This window comes from Tauraco erythrolophus, chromosome 8 (genome assembly GCF_009769465.1).
Source record: "Tauraco erythrolophus isolate bTauEry1 chromosome 8, bTauEry1.pri, whole genome shotgun sequence".
NCBI classification, from domain to species: Eukaryota; Metazoa; Chordata; class Aves; order Musophagiformes; family Musophagidae; genus Tauraco; species Tauraco erythrolophus.
In genome coordinates this window covers 13,939,302-13,960,240 of record NC_141472.1, presented here as the reverse complement: position 1 = coordinate 13,960,240, position 20,939 = coordinate 13,939,302, and the positions used below count along the sequence as shown (strand labels likewise).

At 38.3% G+C, this 20,939-nt stretch overlaps 1 protein-coding gene across 4 annotated transcripts in view; it reads left to right on the top strand.

Moving 5' to 3' along the window:
- Positions 1-20,378, top strand: part of HYCC2 (hyccin PI4KA lipid kinase complex subunit 2) — a 62,247-nt gene extending 41,869 nt beyond the window's left edge. For 2 of the 4 annotated variants that reach the window (XM_086616178.1, XM_086616179.1), the window contains 4 exons: positions 400-487; positions 5,963-6,122; positions 7,352-7,519; positions 12,432-20,378. In XM_086616178.1, coding sequence (XP_086472304.1) covers positions 400-487; positions 5,963-6,122; positions 7,352-7,519; positions 12,432-13,036 — 1,021 coding nt within the window. In that variant the 3' untranslated portion in view covers positions 13,037-20,378. The remainder of the gene's footprint in view (positions 1-399; positions 488-5,962; positions 6,123-7,351; positions 7,520-12,431) is intronic. The other 2 variants (XM_086616180.1, XM_086616181.1) reach the window with 2 other exon arrangements.
- Positions 20,379-20,939: the final 561 nt, after the last annotated feature.

Genomic DNA, 20,939 nt, shown 5'->3' with positions numbered 1-20,939 from the left:
AGCTTGGCTGCAAAGTTAAGCTGATGAAATGCAGATTTCTTGGATGTCAGTAGTTTCTGAGGTAGCAAAAATCCATTTCTGATGGAAATTCAGTTCTGCTAAGTAGTGTTAACTTTTACGTCTTGACCCTATTTTTTTTTTATTCTTTAAGTTTGTCTTGATTATGGCAGCAACTTTGTCTTGCTTGGAGGTGACAGGGAACAGCTTTTTTGTTATACCAACAAGATTAATAAAGAAAGTTTTTGTCTATACTTTTAAAAGAAGTGAAGGGGCTGGTGTGTACATATAGTTGATGAACTTTCTACATAAGCAAAGAAGCGAAGAGCTGGATTTGGGCAGAAAAAACTCGAGTTTGTGTTCTTAAGATGTGAAAGATGAATATCTGTCTTTACTTTTTAGATATAATGGTCAGTGGGATCTTGGCCAGGAGGTATTGGATGACATAATTTACAGAGCACAGCTTGAACTCTACTCGCAGCCTCTGCTGGTAAGAAACAATTCATTGCAATTTATGGACTTGGTTCAGAGGAGTATGGATATGTTTCTGAAGTGGACTGGTAATGAAAGCATTTGTGACCATTTACTGCACTCCCAAATGCAAGTGGTTGTTAACAGCTGGTGTTTTCAACGTAGCTATTTATACCATGCTTTTTCTGCTTGAGTATTAAGCTAGGGTGTAGGGATCTTGTAGGACTCATTGATGTGGAAAGCTAGGATTTTCTAATGTATTACAGTTGGATCAAAATATTTGTGTTGTTTTGGCATAAATTACCAATGAGTGATTCAAAGAAGCTTAACCGAATGGTTATATATCATAGGACATTGGTTGCAAAAAACCTATTTTCTTTGCTTCTAGATCTTCAGTGGAGTTGAGAATATGCTATATGGTTTAACTGATAACACAGTAGAAAAAAGCAACAACAGGATAGAGCTGAAGGAGAAAAAGAACTTCATCTCCAGAGTCAATGTCAGATTTTGATTGATCAAAAGGCACATAGGTCTTAATCTTAACCTTGTTTGAAGGTGCAGCAGTAGAATGGAGTTGTTCTGATGGTTTGAGTTTTTTTTCAGTTTCCACTAAACTTGCTGTTCTGATCATAAAAAGAGAGAAATGGAAAGGGGAGAGTGATGAAACTGGGCTGCGTGCAGGTGGATGTGATTGGGAAGGATGAGGAGGTTGACAGAGAGAGAGGAGGAAAGGAGAGATTTTATGTTTTGTTGTATGTGGGAATGAGGATCAAGATAAGAGGGAAAATTAAGGAGAATAAAGTAAAATAGACTATTATTTCAGTTTCTGCATCAGAATTGTGGCTAGAAGCCTTTAGTATCCTCTGAACTAACACCAGTAAAATTTCACTGCTTTTTATATAATGAGAAAGGAGTGGATTGGGAAAAATCTTTGTGGCAATCTGAGATGCCTCTTTTCTGAAATAAATTATGTAAAATTATTCTCTCGATGAATTAATATTGGCTGTAAAACTTATCTACAGGCTTTCTGACACTGCTACATTTTAAATGCTTGGTATCTATTGAATTATTATAATAGTTGGTTCCTTTTGGAAATGACTCATCGCTCCATCAGATTGAAAGTTTTAAATTAAATATTGAACCTGCTGAGTTGGGTCACCCTATCGAACTACTACATTTAAAAGATGTGTGGGAGGATCTGGAACTTAATTCAATTGATATGACAATTTCAGTCCTCATTGTTCATTTTTAATCAGTTTGTCCTTAGAGATTAATTCTAATTATAAGAATCTTCTATAATGTTTTTGTTTTTTTCCAAAGCTACTATTGCCTCCCCATCCCATTGTCTGGTGTCTGTGATGTCATGACATCACCAATTTTTCCCCCTTCCCAAGTTGTCAGGTTTTTCATGCATATGCATGCAGGCACATATGTGGAGTTTTCTTCTTAATACTCTGATCGTTGCCTTGCTTCCAATCTTGTTTTACTGCAATTTTTAAAAAGTAGCTTTAAGAAATTGCCAGTCATAAAAAAAAAATGACCTGCATGTCCTTGGCAGCAGGTCAAGTGATTTGATATTTTCAAAGGTTGGAATCCTTTCACCTTGTTGCATTCTCCAGGAGATGTGTATGATTTAGCAGCATTATAAAATGTTGTGTTTCGAACTTAAAACTACTGACACCAAATAAAATAATATCTGTGCAGCATCCTAGGTAAGTTGCAAGTTCAGCCTCTGCCTAGGATTTCCTAGCAGCAGCAAATTCTTCGAAGTCCATTTAAGATTCAGACAAACCCCTATGTTAGAATTGGTTTTAGATATCTGTACTCAAGCTATTGAGTATATTTTATATATAATTATGGGAATACCATCAGTTATCATTTCAATGAGAAACATCACAGTCCCTGTGTTTGGATATATCTCTTGGAGAAATAGTTTTGACAATATAGTAGATCCATGCTCTTACTTAAATAGGTTTATATTGCCTGTGGACTTAAAGCTGAAATAGCAACATCAGAAAGCTATGAAATATCTGCAATGTAGAAGCACTCTTCTTTCACTGATACCCAGAGATTGCACTGGAAGGGGCAGGAAGTAATGCAAAGGAAAGGCTTTTTCTGGGAAGAGTATCTCTGTTAACAAACACGGAGAATTAGTTTCATAGTCATGAAAACTGAGAGTTTCTAAAGAGTGAAACTAATCATCAGGACTTAATATTACTACCAAGCTAGCCTGGTCCTGGGGAGTAGCTCGGTTCAGTCTTTTCCTCTGAATGCAGGAGTTCTACACTTGTTTCAGGCGGAAATCCCTGTCTTCGGTGCAGAGACGCACAGGCTTTCTTAGCCTGGTACACAAGCAGCATGGATCAGCAAGTCCTTATTGTGACAGCACCTTTATCCAGTTTATTTTATTGATGTACTTACTGCTTTTGTTAGATGTCATTTTCATTATAGCTCATTTCTGGTAGGCAAGAATGGATGTCTGGCCTGAAACCAGTCCTCCTTTGTCATCAGTGGTTGCAGACTTGCCTTGCCAAGTCTGAATTGTGCTGTTTGCTTGTTTTTCTGCCTTCCAGTGCTAGATTAGACATAGTGAGCAAGTTATTTTGCATCCCGAAGGATCACAGGGTTTTTTTTTCTGTCAGAGAAGGGCTGTGACTCATTAAAGCTGGTTGTTTAGATGGTTTCAAAGTTTTACTATTACATTGATTTTTATCTCCATATGGCTCTTTTCAGTCCTCAGAAGCACAATTTGTGCTGTTAGAAAGGGCCAGCTGCTAAAAGGTTCAGCAAGCAGAAGTGCTCTGTCACTTTTCTGGTCATGTTGCAGAAGCTTTTTGCTACTAGTTTTTAGATTTTAATCCTATATACTGAGAAGGGTACCTGTTCAAAAGAGGGCACGACTCTGGTGAGTACAAGATGGGAAGGCAAACCATTATATGCTGTTGAACTTGATCAGCTTTGATTCAGTACAGCAGAAATGAGTTTCTGAAGTGTTTAATATAATCAAGGATCGTGTGAATGCAGTTTTTACCATTTCAAGAGGACGGTGTGGAAAAAGGACTGTGTGTGAATAAGAGAGCTGTTCACAAACAAGTGTTGAGGCTGAGAGGATTGGCTAGCACAGGGCAAATCCATGTTGGACAAGTGGAAGGCAAAATGATGAGGAGCATTTCTCTGATGGTGCCAATAATCTTTTGTGCTGGTTAGAAGTCAGTCAGGAAGGCAGCAGAGAAAGTCTTTAATGAGGAGTGACAGGATCACAACAGCAGCTGGAGATCAGGATCAGCTATAAGGCAGCCATTCCAGCCCCCCAGGAAGTGAAAAGTCTTTGATTTAGTTAATATCCTGTGATCTGTGGCTTTACTGTTTGAACAGTTTCATTTCTTCTTATGGTTGATGGATGTTTTTCCTGTTATAACTTGTAGGAAAGCCACTTCTACTTTATTATAATGCAAATAAACACCTTTAATTCATGCAGCTTTTATGGCATGCCTTAGGCATTGATATAGTCTTTTTATCAAACATTATCTGAAATCTTCACAAGACAAATAATACAAAGTTCTGCCAATAGGGTCTGTTCTAGCTATTTAATAGGTTTCTCTTATTTTTATTTTTTTTGCAAATGCTAACAAAAGACAACTTAATCAGCTAAGCAGATTTGGTATATGTGAGCTTTGGGAGTTCAAGGAATTTGTTGAATGTTCTTAAGTTTCCAGGCAACCTCAGAATGTCAAGACAACATTGATGAGGTTTAAAAGTGCATTAATTCTGTGACTAGGTTGAGGGAAACATATGAAAACAATGCTTACAGCATAAAACTACGAAATGCTTGGTTGTAGTAATGTGCTAAACAGCTGATACTACTTCATCAGCTAGCCACAAGTCTTTATACAATAAATAAAATGCCTGTTCTTAGAAAAAGAACACGGTCTAAAAGGAAGAAAAATGCATGTATGCATTGTCAGAAAAATGGATTATCTCGCAAAGATGCATATTCTAACGCAGATCTGTATTTCATTTGAGTGGGCAGAACAGTCAACTTTATAGTTTTATCTGTGTCTTAAATTAGGGTTTACGTGCCTTTGCCTTCAGCTAGCAAGTAGCCTACATGGATTTAAGACATGCAGACTACATGTATTTAAATAAATGTGTTTCTCTTGCCATACAGTGAACTCTGTGCTCTCAAGCTGCAAAATCAATTTTTTTGTGTGATACAAGAGAAAATTCATTAGGAGGCAACATAAAGTTACTTTTCATAATGCTTCTTGTAAACTGTAGTGGAGAGAACAGCCTGCCAAAATTATGGTGGGAACTGTTGCTAGGTAGGATTTCATAGAGATTAAAAGATTTTTATTCTCCATAGTTGTTTTAGTTTAAGTTGTTTTAGTTTAAGTCTAGTTGTCTCTGACCCTCTTGTTTTATCTACTGTCTTCATTGGAGGGGGAGTAAAGAGCATGTAGGAAGTCAGATGTCTGTGAAACATGAGAAAACTATGAATGAAGTTGTGTTGTTAAGTTTAAAATGCATCTAATGCTTTTGTTGCTGGTTGTTTGGATAAAGTCAATAAGATTTTGGAAAATCAAAGTGTGTTCACTTTCATTATTTTTTTAAAAGTTTTGTGTGCAGCAACTTTGTTATTGTTGAATACTGCACCTGCCCTAGAGACTCAGCTTGCTTTTCAAGAGCTGGTACACAGATTCACTGTTTCAACAATTTACTTGTTAACTAGGAAACATTAACTGAAAATGGCTCTTTTTCTTTTTTTAAAGTAAACCTCTAATCCCACAAAAACATTTTATGGGAAATATAAAGCAGCAGTTAAAACATCAAAGCCAAAAGAGGTCACTTGTTCTCTCCTCAAAGCTCCAAAACAAAACTTCTGACTTTATTAGATATCTAATTTTTTCTTGTAATTGCCTATTATAAAGATGAATGCATTTTAATAACTTGATGCTTGTTGCTTGGGTTGGAGATTTTTAAAAAATCTTTCAAGTATCTCAGTCTAATGCCCTTGGTTAGTCTTTTTTTTTTTTTTTTTGAGAGGGAATGGGGTAGATTGGGCTGGAAACTTGTCCTGTCTCCCCCTTGCATAAGGCCATATGCTGTTTGCATTGGCTTGGCCTGTGACTTAAGTTTTATGACATTCTTGTCATAAAACATAAATGGTCCTTTCGTTGTCATTTTGCAATCTCTTTTGGATGGAGACCTTCCTGCTTAGGTCGTTACCTCTGCCAGTACAGATGACAAACATGGAATGAAATAAATGGCCTAAAAAAAATGAGAAAATTCAGCTACATTTTTGCAAATAGGTTTTTGATGAACATTTCAATGTATTATCAACTGTGAATCCTGGGGATGGGGCCATCCATCTGGATGGGGTCTGGCATAATTAACAATTCTTGGTTGTTTCCCTTTCAGTGTCGAGCAAGAAATCTAATACTGCCATTAGTGCAATCAAGGACAGTAGTAGTACAGCATTTTACTTTTATCTTAGGTTGCAAATGCCATGAAGAACTCACTGCCCTTTGATGCTCCTGATGCATCGCAAGAAGGCCAGAAGGTACTGAAAGTAGAAGTTACTCCGACAGTGCCAAGGATTTCTCGGACTGCTATTACAACAGCTTCTATCCGTCGTCATCGCTGGAGGAGAGAAGGTGAGCTTTCTCTGCCAAGAGCAAATACTGTAGTGTACTGTATTCATCGTCATCACTGTAACCTGGCTTCTGAGTTTGAATGTTTGCAGAACAGTTGGTTGGGGATTTTTTTGTTTGTTTGTTTGTTTTTGAAAAAGGATACTCCATAACAACGTATAGTATTTTACATCTTCAGAGCACTGCATGAACATGAACATTTGGAGTGTTTAATTTGTTTTTGATTTGGTGATAACCCATGAGGTAGGTGAGAAAATGGAGAAGCTGCAAAATGTTCAATAAGACTTTCTCCATGTAACACAGCATAAAATTGTAGGGATAGAGCTTGGCTTAGAATTTGAGTACTTTCTTTAATCCACACTAGAACTAAACTGCCTCCCATCATAAACAGCTCAGGGAATGAATGATATTATCCAGACCTTGGTAGGGTTCCAGCTGCCTAAAGCTGCTGAAGGCAGTGGGAGAGGGAAAAGCTGAACATCACACTCCTACCATCCTATGGCCCAATTTGGAGAGGAGCCATGTTGTAAAATAGCTTTGGATAGCTGAGAATTAGTCCATATTTTTCCTCAGTGAGTACTTATGTCACATGGAAGTGTGCTTGACTGTATGAAGAAAAAAAATAAATATGTAGTAGTATTTACCTTGATACGATGACATCTTCAGTGTAGATGTAGCAAAAAGCTTGCGTTGAAATCACTTTGTCATACTTACAAAGCTTTGTTGCTGCATGTATAAAGCATTGATTAAAAAAAGCTGCGTAGATGACTGAAGGTAAAAAGTAGAATAGCCTAAAAATAAACTGAGGGTAAAACAGTCTGAAAACAAGGTTTGCATATTTTCCTGTGGTACTTTTCCTACTCTCTTCCCCTCCCCTTTTTCCTCCCGCCTTTTTTTTTTTTTTTCTCTCCTCTGTATCATGCAAAAGGATTTGATGACCTCTGGTCTTCAGCTGAATCAGGATGTCTGGGACAAGAAGTAGCTGTCTTCTGTTTTGAGGACTCTGGGTCATGTTTGTCTTCTCTGTAGTTGCCGTTATATTCGTTTGCTAGTCTCTATTCTACTGTATAGCCCACCTGTCCCTTTCTGTGGATGTTCTCACAACTTTTACCTAAGCATGGGTAGTGTTTTGTGTTTGTTCCATGTCCGCATAAATCTTCTATTTCCCTGCCTGGGTTGGAATGCCAAGAAAGGAATAGAAAAGCACTAAAATGTTATATGTTGAATCCCAGATGGCTTTGACTTCTCAAACGAGGCTGACTCAAGCACACCTGGCTCACCGATCCAACACGGCTCCACAGACCTAGGGATCAAACGTGAGCAAGAGGGGGAGGTGCTGATGCGCAGGACCCCTGAGCATGGCTTCCCGGAGCCCACCTTGGCAGCAGCCACAACAGAGGGTAGGACAGAGATGAGGAGGCAGAAGTCAGTGAGGCAGTTGCTGGAGGAGGATCCTGGCTCCCTATCCCCAAGCAGAACTTCTTTCCATTCTAGTGTGTGTTTCCGCTATCCCAGGGTGTATTAGCTTCTCTTTGCAATACACGCATCCCCTATATACCTAACATCAGGTCAGGTACTACCTTTTGTTATCATGTGGGCTGGCTTGGGGCTTGCATATGTGTGGTGAAAGATGCTTGGCATGGCAAAAAAAAAAGGACGGGATGATAGCTGAGAGCTTTGGGATCGCTTGGAAACTTTCTATTACTGAGCATGTTTAATCTAATATTCAGAAGGAAGAAAATGCACCAGATGAAAATGAATCCAGTCCTGAAAAGTAGACAGTATAGAGTATAAATAGATTTGACTGCAACTTAGTTGCAATAGTGTCTTTTTAGTCTGCAGTTTTTAAATTTCCGAGAACAAAGTTTCCTGTTCCCATTAAAACTTAAGCCTAATACAGATATACGTCTGCTGATGTTTTTATTTGCCAGTCATCTTTTAATTGAAAATTAATACACATACAACTCGTTTACATGAATGAGCTGGCTGCTCTAAAGACAGGTACCATAAAAGCACTTCTAAAACTTTAGAAACAATTACTGCTTTCTTTCTCAGTCATGCTGTCCACGCAAATGCTGTAGGACTTCATATGTCTGCTCTGCAGCCACGAATAGCAGATGGAGTAGCTGGTAGAAATTTATTTTGCTTAAGTTCATCTATTAGTTTTCTTATCTTTACTCCATAAAATACATGGGTTCGAGTATTGAATTTGAATCATGATTTCTCCTCAGAGATGAGAATTAATTTCTTGTAAATTTAGCTAAACATGTTTTCAAGTGTTCTCCTATCTTAAGTCTTGTTTTCTATCTGAACATTCTTTTCTCGTTTCCAGCCTCTATAAAAATATCAATCATAAATGAGATTTATTTGCACATTTGGATATAAGCTGCATAGGTTTTAGCTTTGTTCTTCTGGAAACGATGTGGAGAATTTGGAGAATTAATGTAGTGTTATCACAGAATCCTTACGCTTAATCAGAGTTGCTATTGAACAATAGTTAAGACATCATGTTTCTGTAGAAGATAGTTGCATAAAAATGTTTAGTGCGAGTTTATCATCTACTCCTTGGTGCATGGTGAATTTGAGCATGCTCAGTAAATGAGTCCTGTCTTCTCCTAAATTCAGTGGTTTAGTTGGTCTTGCTCCATTTTACTAAACTTTGCATGTGCATGACCTAGAGGATATGGAGAAGTCCTCAGCTGCAGAGAACCTTCTGGGAGAGATGAGAAGTGGGAAGTTGATAAGGATGTGGCCTTCTAGTCTTAATTTGTTTTAAGACATCTATATAATTCGGCATTTTTTTGGAAAAGGCATCATTCCACATGCTTTACTTCTATTGAAGTGGGTTGAATACCCTTTACTTCTGTAACATTAGCAGTGTATCATTACATGCTTGGGAGAACTGAATTCTTCCAGCTGATAGCATCTGGGAGAAGGTCAAGAGATGGAATTTGGCTTGATTTTCAGTATCAAATTGCGTGTGTATATACAGTGGTCTTATTCTACTGATGCTGATTTCACAGAAAATTTCAGCTAACAAATTCCCTCTTATAAATATCATTTTGATATCAAACAGTATAACGAGAGACTGATCATTTCTAGTGACTTTTCAACCTTCAGATATGGAAAGGATAAACAGAATAAAAGTCACTTTAAGAAGCTGTATAAACCCCTTTCTTCAGATCATTTTTTTGATCCAATAAGTAGGAGAAGGCAGAAGATTTCAAGAATGACTCAGTAATGCCTTGCAAGGTATTCTGCGTCTGGATGGTTGCAGCTGTAGTTATGTGCACTATTTTGGGTCAGTGGAGAATGCTGTAGTATGTATTGACATAAATAACGAATTCTTTGGGTGCAGACTTATTCTGATAAGGAACAGTGAGAGTCCTGAATACAGACTGTAGTGCAATTGATAAAATTTCTGTCAGGTTGCACTGTCTTTTTCTCTTCTGGTCTTACAGTGGAAGAGTGCTTGAGAAGAGTAGATGTTTAGATTTTATTTTCTTTTTTAATTGTCTTACTGCTCTATTGGGGGAGGGGGGGGTGTTGGGGAAGAAGACTTTATGACTTCATCCTGATTTTCCCCCAAGGACTCAAACTTTTTTTGTTGTTGTTTTTGAGGGCAGTTTTTAAAGGAAAAATAACATGTATTGGGAAAAGAATACCTGTTTGCTGAATTACTTCAATCCCACTGAGAACTTCTATAGGTATAGAAGTTATAGCTATATATAGTTAGTTATATATTATATAAATATATAATATATTATATATATAGTTGTAGTAGTTATAAAGTTATATATATAAGACTAGACAGAAATTCTCTTGCACGTTGTCTTCTCTATCTTCTTTAATTTTGAGCACTGCTGAGCTGCTTGGGCCTCTGTATAGTTGCAGCATCCAAAAGGTCGCAACAACCCCTCTCAGTCTTGTCTTTAAATTCTGTGGATAAAATGACACTTTTTCAGTGTAACTCTTCTGCTTCACTGTCCCCGAACAGGAATGTCTGTTTTAGCATCCTGTTGCTCAGCAATGTTTTAACATAAACTTTGAAGACAACTAATGTTCTTGTAATAACAAAAAGCTTAGCAGTATTGTCTGGAGATACCTTTTTGCAAGTTACACGTCTTTTGTTTGAATAAGAAGGGCTTGAGAGGGGACTTCAGCTGCTGCTATTGCTGCTTGTAACCAAACACGCTTTCATCCAGCTTTGCATGATTATATAAAGAAACATAAATGTTGGTTTATTGAAAAAGTGCTTTTCCTTTCAGTATGTTCAAGTTACATAATATTTCTATTAGCATCTTTGATTATATATGGGAAGGTTGGGGTGGGAGAGAAATGGAGATGTGATGGATTGTGAACAAAATATATCACTGTCTAATGTAAGAAAATACACTTATGTCTCAATGAGAAGATGAAGGCCTAGTTTCACCGAACGGAGTGGGCAGAAGAAGGGGAAAGTATATGTATTTTAAATATGGTTACAGGAAGTTAAAGCAAGTAACGCACCCTTCATTTTAATAATAGTCCTTGAAAACTAAGCAGCTTCTTTTTCTAAGTCTAAAGGCTTTACCAAGGAAGGAAGACTGCAGTAACATGAACTATGTTACCTTTCTGCTTCCGGGAGGCTAATGAGTCAAACAGAACTATATAAAACTACAGAATAATCTCACATTGCATTGTTCTGAGAGCGGCCTGAGAATGGTCTGATGGGGAAATGGCTATACATCTTTTGTAAGCTGATACACAGTAATGGTGATTCCAAGGCAAAGTTTCCTGAAAAGAAGTAGTAAGTTTAAAGCAGAATAATAAAACTTCCCTGTAAAGTTTTCTTTTTGCTTTACACTTCGGAAGTCTGAAGTTGGATCAGGCTATATTCCCGCTACACAGAGGTGGCAACAACACTGAAAGCTTTGTGCCTTGTTCTGCTTGCCGTAATATAAAACATTCCTTAGTGCTCCGCTAACAATCAGCATGAAAGAATGAGCTTCCACTCAAATGACAGAATGTCTTAGATCCATGCCACCACTTTTCCCCATTCCAGAAAAGAGATCTAAACATGTTTGCTTGGTGGCAAGCTGGCTTGAGCAAACTACCAGTAGAGCAGTACAGTGGCTTTAGCTGTGACAGATCCATAGGCTTTGCAGATCTCTCGCAAATAGTCAGGCTCTACAGGTTTTATAAAAAAAAAGGAAAACTTTTATAGCCTGAATGTCTCCTTTTTTTTGCCAACATGGTTAAACTTTGACTTTTTCCCACTGAAACGAGATATATAGAGCAAAAACTGAATCTCCATTTCCAGTTTTGAAATTTGAATGCTGTTCAGTTTTCTACTGAAACAATAATTCTTCTTTTGAGTATTTGGAGCTTTAAAAAAAGGACTGGAATAAGTTTTTTTTTTTTAAAAAAAAAACAAGTCTTGGTGTGCAGCGCTAATCATATTATAGGCCTGAAAACAAGGGTTTGAGAAAGAAATTTGTCAGGCGCTTTTTCTCTTTGAGATTCCAATCAAAAGCACAGTGCCTCTTCTACAACATGAAGTGTTTCAGAGGTTAAATTTCTCTTAATACAAGGGTGGGTGTTGGTTTTTTTTTTTTCTCTGAAAAAATCTAGATGCTGAGATAAAAGCAAATATGGTGAAAGCACCTAGATAGGATTGCTGGAAATGCAGGGAAGATTGAGCTCTGCAGGAGAGAGAACTAGGAATTAGGTTAATCTCCGACAGAAAGTATAGTCACATTGTTTGAAGTGCCAACTACACACAACAGAAGTCTTCTGCCTGTGTTGGAGCATTGCGATTGCTGGCCTAGGAAGTAGCATAATGCTGAAGATTACTGAGCACTCACCAGAACTTACTCTGACTGGAAGAGATCCTGAGATCCTGAGCATGCTTAGATATTGCCTCAACATAGGATAAAAATAGTCTGAAAGGCTTTTTTTTTTTTTTTTTTTTAACCACGTATAGAAGGAGAGTGGACACCAATATCTGCAGACAGAACTAAAACAAATTAACCTAATAGGGCCTAGTGCTTCTTGTTTATAGACAAAGTTCAGGAGATATTCTGACTCATAAAAGTGATGTACAGGAAAGGCAAATCAAGCTCAGGGAGTACTTACTGTTAGATTCCATTATTCTGTGAAATATGACAGGAAGATTATTGACTGAGAATCAGAAATTTTTAAGTAGAAACCATGTGAATTAGCAAATGAGGTTTGTTTTGACATTCTCTGCACATCTTTGTGTAACTTGAATGCTTACTGTGTGTTCTGATTGGTTTGGGGTTTTTCCGGTTGTTTCTTTGTTCTTAATAGATGCTGAAGGTGTAAATGGAAGAGAGGAATCTGTGAACCTTAATGATGCTGATGAAGGTTTTTCATCAGGAGCTTCCCTCAGCAGCCAGCCAGTTGGGACCAAACCTCTATCATCTGTATCCCAGAAGGGCAGCTTAAGGAAAACAGCAAGCGGGCGTTCTGCTAAGGATAAAGAAACCTCTTCTGCAGCAAAATCCAATGAGAGCCCTCGAGATTCAGTGGCTCGGAAGCAGTACATGCACCAATCCACTGACCTTGGTGCAGATATAATTGAGATGACACCTACTAGGAAACATCTTAGCCTGCCTGCTGGGCAGGTGGTGCCAAAAGCCAACAGTTTGAGCCTGATCAGGACCGCCAGTGCTTCCTCCAGTAAATCATTTGACTATGTGAATGGCAGTCAAGCAGGCTCCAGTGTTGGAGCTGGTACAGAGGGTGTTACCAATCTAGCAGCTGGCAACACCAATCGGTTTTCAACTATCAGCCTACAGGAGGACCGACTAGGCCAAGCTGGAGAAGGTAAAGATCTCCTTCCTCCAGGAGCTCCCCTAACCAAGCAGTCTCGATCTCCAAGTTTCAATATGCAGCTGATATCCCAGGTGTAACTTTGACTCCCTCCCTTAGGACTCCCTCTTTCCCCTTAATCCCCAGGCAAGTTCATCCTTAGGCAAAACATGAACCATCATCCTGCAGTGTGAAAATACTAACTGTTGTGATCTTGTTTGATTTGGTTTAGCTATCATACTGTATTACTGAAACAGCAATAATTCTTCCCTCACCTTCATCCTCCCCCCTACCTTGTAAACATGGTTGTGAAGCAGTATATAACGTACTGTATGCCTTTTTCCATGCCTTCCTTTCTCCCTGGGTGATGTGCAATCCATCGTAGGCTGATCAGTCCCATTTCAACACTGTGAGACTGGAGACACCGGCGGAAATGGTGAATGTGATCCCTATGAGATGATGCTTTGGCTTTGTTAAGAAACAGAAACGGGTTTGTTTTCTCGGTCTACAGTACTGCAAAGACTACTGGATCATGACTTTTCTTTCTCAGAACCAGGAGTGCCTCAGAGATTCTAGTGTGACTTTGGACCTCTCTGAGTCTGTGCAATCAATTCTGGGGAGGGGATTGTCATTGCTGCTCCTGGCTGCCTACAGCACTTTTTTCATTAAAATGAGGCTAGTTTTTTCTTGCCTGCCCCGAGTCTCTCATCCCAGAAGCTTTCGATGTTCAGCAACTGAGACGTGTGTATTAACAAGTTGTTTTCCCTCAGAGAGAGGATTCTAAGTAGATAATGTAGGCTACAATGCACTTCTAATGGCGTTGTAGCCATATGTGATGTTACATGTCTTCCTCTCCAGGACACAGGGTCATTCTGCACATAGACTAAAATTTAGACACCACCATGCTGTTAAAGCAATTTGGTTTGTAAGTGGGAGGAACGCACTACTTTCCTAGGAGTTAATGGCTAGCTCTGCTCCGTTTCTGTTGTTATTGTTGTTCTTGTGAGGTGCTGATCACTGAATTGAAAGGTGCATTCGGGTAAAGAGTATTTCTCAGGCTGCTTTCTGTGGTATCATGGCTGTTGGACACCCTTGCCCCTCTCAGCTGCTTTCTCAGTGTCCCTGAATTGAATCATGGAGCCATTTGAAGAATCCTGCAGTCCAGACAGACCGTACTCTTAAGGGGCTGTCTCAGGGATAGAGACAATAGTTTGCTAGAAACACCGAAGCTTCAGTGTGAAATCCTTTTCTTAGAAACACCATTTGCGCAAAGGGGTACTGACAGTCTTTTTTTTCCCAGAAGGATCACACTTCATTGCCTTGGTATATATAACCCGATGAGGTTTTTTTAACTCTTATTTTAGCGGATTGGCCCTACTCTAGAAAATTCAGAACTCATGCCATTGAGCCAAGCCTTGAATGTATATGACTGATGTATGGGCACTGGCTGGTACTTATGCTAGAGAACACTGCTTAGAAGCACATTTCTGGTTACACAGGAGAATGTTTGTCATTCTCTCTCCATCTCTCTCTCTCTCTTTTTGGATTGCTAGAGAGAAAAGGGAGAGGTTCATCCTCTGCTTAAGTCATGTATGATATCCTGGAAGTTTACAAATTGTGAACTCACAGGAAAGAGTTACGATCTTTATGTGGGCACTTTGGTTTCACTGTCACTGTGAAGGATAAACATAAGCAGTTATAAATAGCAGGCTATCTTTGAGTGGTAGTCTTTAAGAAATCAGGACATGCAATGACATGGTGTTGCATTGCTTGTAGTTGGTTTGGGTTTGGTTTTTTGTGGGGTTTTTTTGGTTGTTTGGGGTTTTTTTTGATCTCCTTATTTCAAATAGATTTTTTTTTTTTCCTTGTGTTTTGATGAGTTACTTGGTAGTCTAGTCTTCATACCTTATATTCATAAAGTGAATTAAATGGCATCTGGACTGATGCTGAAATTCAGTTAATGAATAAATAGAATCATCATCAAGAAAGAAAACCTTACAGTTTCTAAATTGAAGATTATCATTAAGGACCACCAGTCACACACAAGATGGAACTAAGGCAAAGTTGAGATAAGCTATGAGGCATTTTCTGTAAAAATGTCAAAAGCTGTATATGGTTAAACTCTTCTTTATTTTATAAAGTTTTGCTAGTGGAGACAATTGGTAAGTTGTGGCTGAAAGTACAAAGTTTATATTTTGTAGAGACTATCGCAAAGGAAATTCTATTAAAGAGCCATCACTGTAAATGAAAAAGGACCAAATAATTTGCTTAAATCCTTGGGAAATAAAAGGTCAGGGGTGTCATCTAATTTTTTAAGAATTACTTTATTTTAGTATTTTAAAAAGTGGAGTTGTTCATTAGCAAGGTTCTCTGCTTTCTACATTTGCCATTACAGGCATTCCTCGAGAAGTTTTGGGACATTTAATTGGCATCAGGCTAAGTTTTACACTTTTTTTTTTAAATACATATTCTTATGTGTGGGGTCCCACACTATTAAACTATTTCAGGAAAGTGAGACAGCTCAATGACTTCAGATAGGGAAGTCAAACGTACGTGCGTAAATTTGAATTGGTTAAACTTTAGTCAAACTACCTTTTAAGATATTTTTACAGTTCTCATTTTGATGATGTGCCTTTTGTTATCATTTCATCCATTGTATTTCGGTATATTGTTGTGTATATATACCTACCCATATAAGGCTTTTTAAATAGAGTTCAATTTTTTTTTTCCCTGAAAAAAAGAAACAAAAAATTTTTTTGCTATGTGCTGATATGGTACATCTATAACTTCTCAAAGTTACCCTGTTAGTGCAATGTTTCATTTGTGAGAGCTTGTTTTGTCGTTTTTCAGACAAGTACTGTTCAACGTCTATCTTAGAAAATGAGTCCTCACTAACATCTACCAACCAGCTGTAATAACAGGCTTTGCCGTGCTGTGTATCATGTTTATCATTAATGCTTCTAGATGTGTCTCAAACTATGCCAAGGTGCATTAAAATCGTAGCAAAACTTTGTATCGATGAAGTTCAGTACGCTTCAAAGTACTGTGGCAGAAATAAAATGAGGAATATCTGGGATACGGGTTGAGAGAATAATCTGCTGGCTTTCTGATTCTATAAATGCGAAGTTCTAAACAAAGTACATACTTAAATTTTCTGACACCTGTGACAGCTATTTAGACTTAAATCTCTTTATCCTGAATTCACTCTGCTATGTCTTGTTTTAGAACATTTGGTACTTGACATAAGGCACTGGGTTTAGATACCTGCAGTATTTCAGTGCAACTGCAGCCTTATAAAAGAAGGTCAAAAAGCAGAATGCTTTGATTTTTCCCTGTGTATGTGCACGTGCATGCACATACGTGTAATTCTTAGATGAGGAAGTGTGGGTACTATATTTTCATGTATATATACATTTAAGTAGGGATAAATGAATTATTCCTTGATACCATTTTTACCACATCACAACACGCTGCCATTTTGCAATTCGTTTTTGTTGGACTTCATAATTTTAAGAAAATATTAAATGTTGAGATTGCTAACTCCAGCTTGATTATCCTTTTCAGGGGTCTATTAAAAGCAGCTTTTTGGTTGAATGATAAGCCATTTTTAAATCCTGCAGGCAGTAAAGTGATGAAGTAAAAATACCTATTAAAATTAATGTTGCAAGATAACAGTTTAAATTGCTGCGTTATTTTTTATTTGAAGACTTTGTATGTCACTGTCCATTTTAAATGCATATTTCTTTGAAAACCCTTTCTGATGTGAATTTGGAAAAGGTTGTTAACAGCATACTTCATTCTGTAGTGCTGAACATCATGTTGCAGCCAGTAAGCATTAGATCTAGTGTTTGTAGTTTGCAACTGTGTTGGTCTTAAATACAGTATTTCCAACATGCTCCTGCTAGCTTTAACATAATTAAACATCAAAATAGTGAGAAAAAAAAATGTTTTCTGACAAAGTATTTATTTGCACTACTTACGAATACTGGAGTTTACTGGGACAGGGTTTTTTCTCACCGTGTGAGGTTTACTTGTGTGTGGGTAGGTACATACATTTGTCACGTGTTGACAATCAGTTGCCTCAACTGTGTGTATACTGTATGTAAATATGAACATATTTTTCAAGATTAAGGGGGAAACCTGCATCTTAATGGTGGTAAAGCTACTCTGTAGTAAGGTGACCCCAACTGTAACCCCTTTGTATCTCCAGATACTATGTGATTTGTTTTACTTCTTTAATGAAGCTTATTAGTGTTCTTGGAAAATTTTAGCTCCTGGGAAATTTTCCTCAATACTTAATGTATAACATGTTCAGAGAATTATATTTTGAAAAATTAATTTTGGAATAAATAATTCTATGCTATGGCTGTATTTTAACCTAAAAGTTTAAACTCATCCTATTTTATCATGAACCGATGACTATCTCTTAAGTGTTCAGCATTTAACTTCAGTCACAAACCAGAAATTTTTGTTTACCTTGGCTTACAAATTTAAATTAATTTGAAGACTGAGAACCAAGAGTAGCTTTTTGAGTAAAATCATAACAATCAAGCAGTGCTGGTGACGTACTGTACTCATAATCCTGTAGGAGGTGTGGAAAATATAATTGAACCTGTTTGAATTAAATGTTTGTACAGCACACAAAACAAAAAGATGTTTTGTGTTAGTAAATCTAATAATCTCATCCTTAAATTCTGCAATTCTCTCATTGCCAAAGATATTGCTACTTTGGCATGTTTAATACAGCATGAAAGCCATTAGCTAGGTCTCATTTGTAACAGCTGTTTACATCATAGGAATAGTTTGCATCAGAAGAGTAGACATGCCCCCTTTATTTATTTCAATTTCTTGTTTAGGCTAATTGCAGGACTAAAATTGCAAAATACCACTCCTTTCCAAGCATGGTAAGCAAAGAAGCCAGATCCTCTGTACTTGCATTACATTCTTGGTTTATATCCAATTGTTCAATATTTTATATGTTCTTCAGTATTTTGAATGCTGTTTATTTCTAGCAAATGGGCCTTAATATCTCGTGATTGTTTTTTAGCTTGTTTTCCCACTGGCACTCGGATAAACTTTGCTGTGGAAAGCTTTTCTGTAGGTGATCCAGGGTGACAGATCATGACATGAGTGTTGTGTTAGTGAGTACAGGTGTCAGTCTGTCAAAATTTGCCTGTCATGACCAGCTAAGAGCCAAAACACTTACTGCTTTTCCTGCACAGTGGTGAAAGACAGTGCAGAGCTGTGAGCAGCTTGATTTTTCAGTAGTTCCTGAAAACAAGCAGTAAGTGGATTTTGCAAGACTGATGTATGAGGATTTCCACATAATTGTTGTGAAATTTTGTTTAAAATAAAACAAATCTTGGAACAAGATTTCAAAACATAACAGCTGGCCATTTCAGATAAACTTGCCTAGTAAGTTTGGCAAGTGTCAAGGCCTGTGACATTAAAAGTTCAGAAGCAAGCTGTAGAAGTCTAAGGGTACCTTACATCTTCCATGAATGGATTTAGTAAAAATCTGTCCCATGTTATTTGTCGGTGTTCGAGATTTAATGAAAAAATTACAGGTTTTGTCTCCGTTCTTTTATTTATTTTTCTCTAGGCTACCCTCCTCTCCTGATTATTTTTTTTTCACTCTGCTTATCAGATTTTACTAAAGGTAGTATCTGAGAGACCAAATGAATTTGAAATGGGTCCATAAATTATCCCTGCTATCATAAAGGGTTACTAAGCTATTCCTGTGAGGACCTGTTGATGGGAACAGATGTATAGTAAAACTTTGTGTCTGTACGGTAAAACCTTGCCCTATGTCTTCGCTTGTGCATGATGAGCAAAGTGATAAGATCAAGTTTTATTAACCAATTACACGGTTGTGAGCTCCCAGTGTTTCACAGTCAGTGAGGTGTCAGCAATTTAGAGTGGAGTATCTGCATTCAGATAGAACTCTTTAAAGCAATTTAAATTTTGACTCTTGATGATTAATCACTTATTAAAATGTGGTATAGAATTCGCGCAGGTTTTTGGTTTTAGAGGGTAAAATGGGCAAGAGATATTTCTATTTAGGAGTATCTCCTAGTAAGGGGACTCTATGGTGCTTTGTCATGGAAACTTCCATTCAAATCGGTAGTGAGAGCCTGTGTGTTTTGAGTCCTCGTCCTTCCCAGAACTGATCACAAACCAGAAAAAATAGTAGGAATGAGGCAACCTTTTACCTTTTGTTCTAAAATAAGGAGGACTTGGGAGTGACAAATACTGGCTATTGACACTGTTCTTTCTGTTCAGGCAGTTGTGCTTGTTGTGCTAGACTTTCATGTTAGTTTATGAAAAATGCAAGTAGTAAAAACTTTGTGGCTTCAAGTATACAGTAGATGTGAGTTAACAATCACTCAGGATAAACCAACTTGTCAAAGTGTTATCAGATTCCTAGTACTGGGGTGTGTCTGTGTGTTTTTCTGTGCCAGTGTTCAATGATCACTTCAAAACAAGACTTCTTACTGTTTTTATGCAGATAGTGAATACTTTCGGGATGGATGTTACCAGCTGGTTATTTATGGAAAAATGCCGTATGATTAAATAAAATTGAGTCATTGAACATTTTTTCCATACTGAAGATTCCAGGAAAAAGCTAATAAAGATTTTTTAATAATTAAATCAGATACCCTTAATACATTTTAAATTTACTATGGTAGCTTTTATTTGCTATAAAAAAAAAAAAGCAAACCACCAACTAAATTGAGGTACCCCATGCTGCATTTTTTAAATTTGTAATTCCTGTACTTTACAATGAATCTTTTGATCTGTTTTTTGTCCTTGTAAGAATACAGGATATGCTGTCAATTTTACTAGCAAAAAGAAACATTCTGCAAGGGTTAAAGGATTATTTTCTTACTTTTTTCTGTCATACCAGGTTTGTTTCTCTGAACTAAGGTTTCTGAGGATTTTTACTACTTTAGCATTATGTAATCTTATCTCTGTCATAGAAGGAGCGTAAGCAGCAAGTAGGCCACTTCTTGTGGACAAGGAGGCTAGGCAAAAGGACATGGATTGGTGGCGTGAGCCCCTCTTCACCAGGATAGCCCTGTGTGCTGGTGTGAACCCCAGATGTCCAAGATTCCGTACTGGTGAAGGACTAAACCACACGGGTTTTTAGTAACCACGACCTCTGCTGTATGATGTCCTTTAACCTGGGACCAGGGAAAATCTTCGTTCTTAGACCTGGAGATGGCCCGTACTGAAGATCATGTTACTGGTGCATGTAAGCCATTATCTTAACTGTCTTACTGAGCTGGTTAATGCTGTTGACTGTTGTTGAAATGTGAAATGTAGTTACTATTGACTTTGTAAATACCTGCCAGAGATGAAATATAATTATTTTAAATCATTGTAAATAGAGATGTATAAAACTCAACACAATCTGCAATGCAGAAAAAATTATATATATATAAAAATATATAAAGATGTTAAATAAATATTGTGCTGTTTCTGAACAGAAATGTATGCTTTGTGAATTGCTTTTTTTTTTTTAAAACTTAGATTGACGTTGATGGGGGTGTGTAACGCACGGTACATCCGCCGGTTTTCATAGCTCAGACATCCGCGAACGGGCGGGGGGCGGGAAGCAGCCGCCCGGGGCTGCGTGTGGTTCAACTCTGCCCCGCCACGTTCATCAGAGCTGATGCCGTCCGGGCGCTCCCCGAGGCAGCGCTGGCGGAACGGGGCCGGGGCCGGGAGCGCTCTGCCGCGGGCGGAGCGCGGCGGGGGACGCCGGGCGGCCCCAGCTCCAGACTCGCGGCGGCTTCACGCCCTCACAGCAACCGCGGGCGCCCCTGGCAACGGAAGTCCCGCCCTCTCTCCGCTCCCGCCGGCCGGAGGCGGGGCAGAAAAGAGGGTCGTGGATTGGCCGAGGCGTGGGTCCGTCAAGGCGCGGCGGAGGCGTGAGGTGCCCGCCTCGCTCGCTGCCTGGGAGGGTGGCGGAGCCGCCCGTTGTCCGGCCCGTGAACTCGC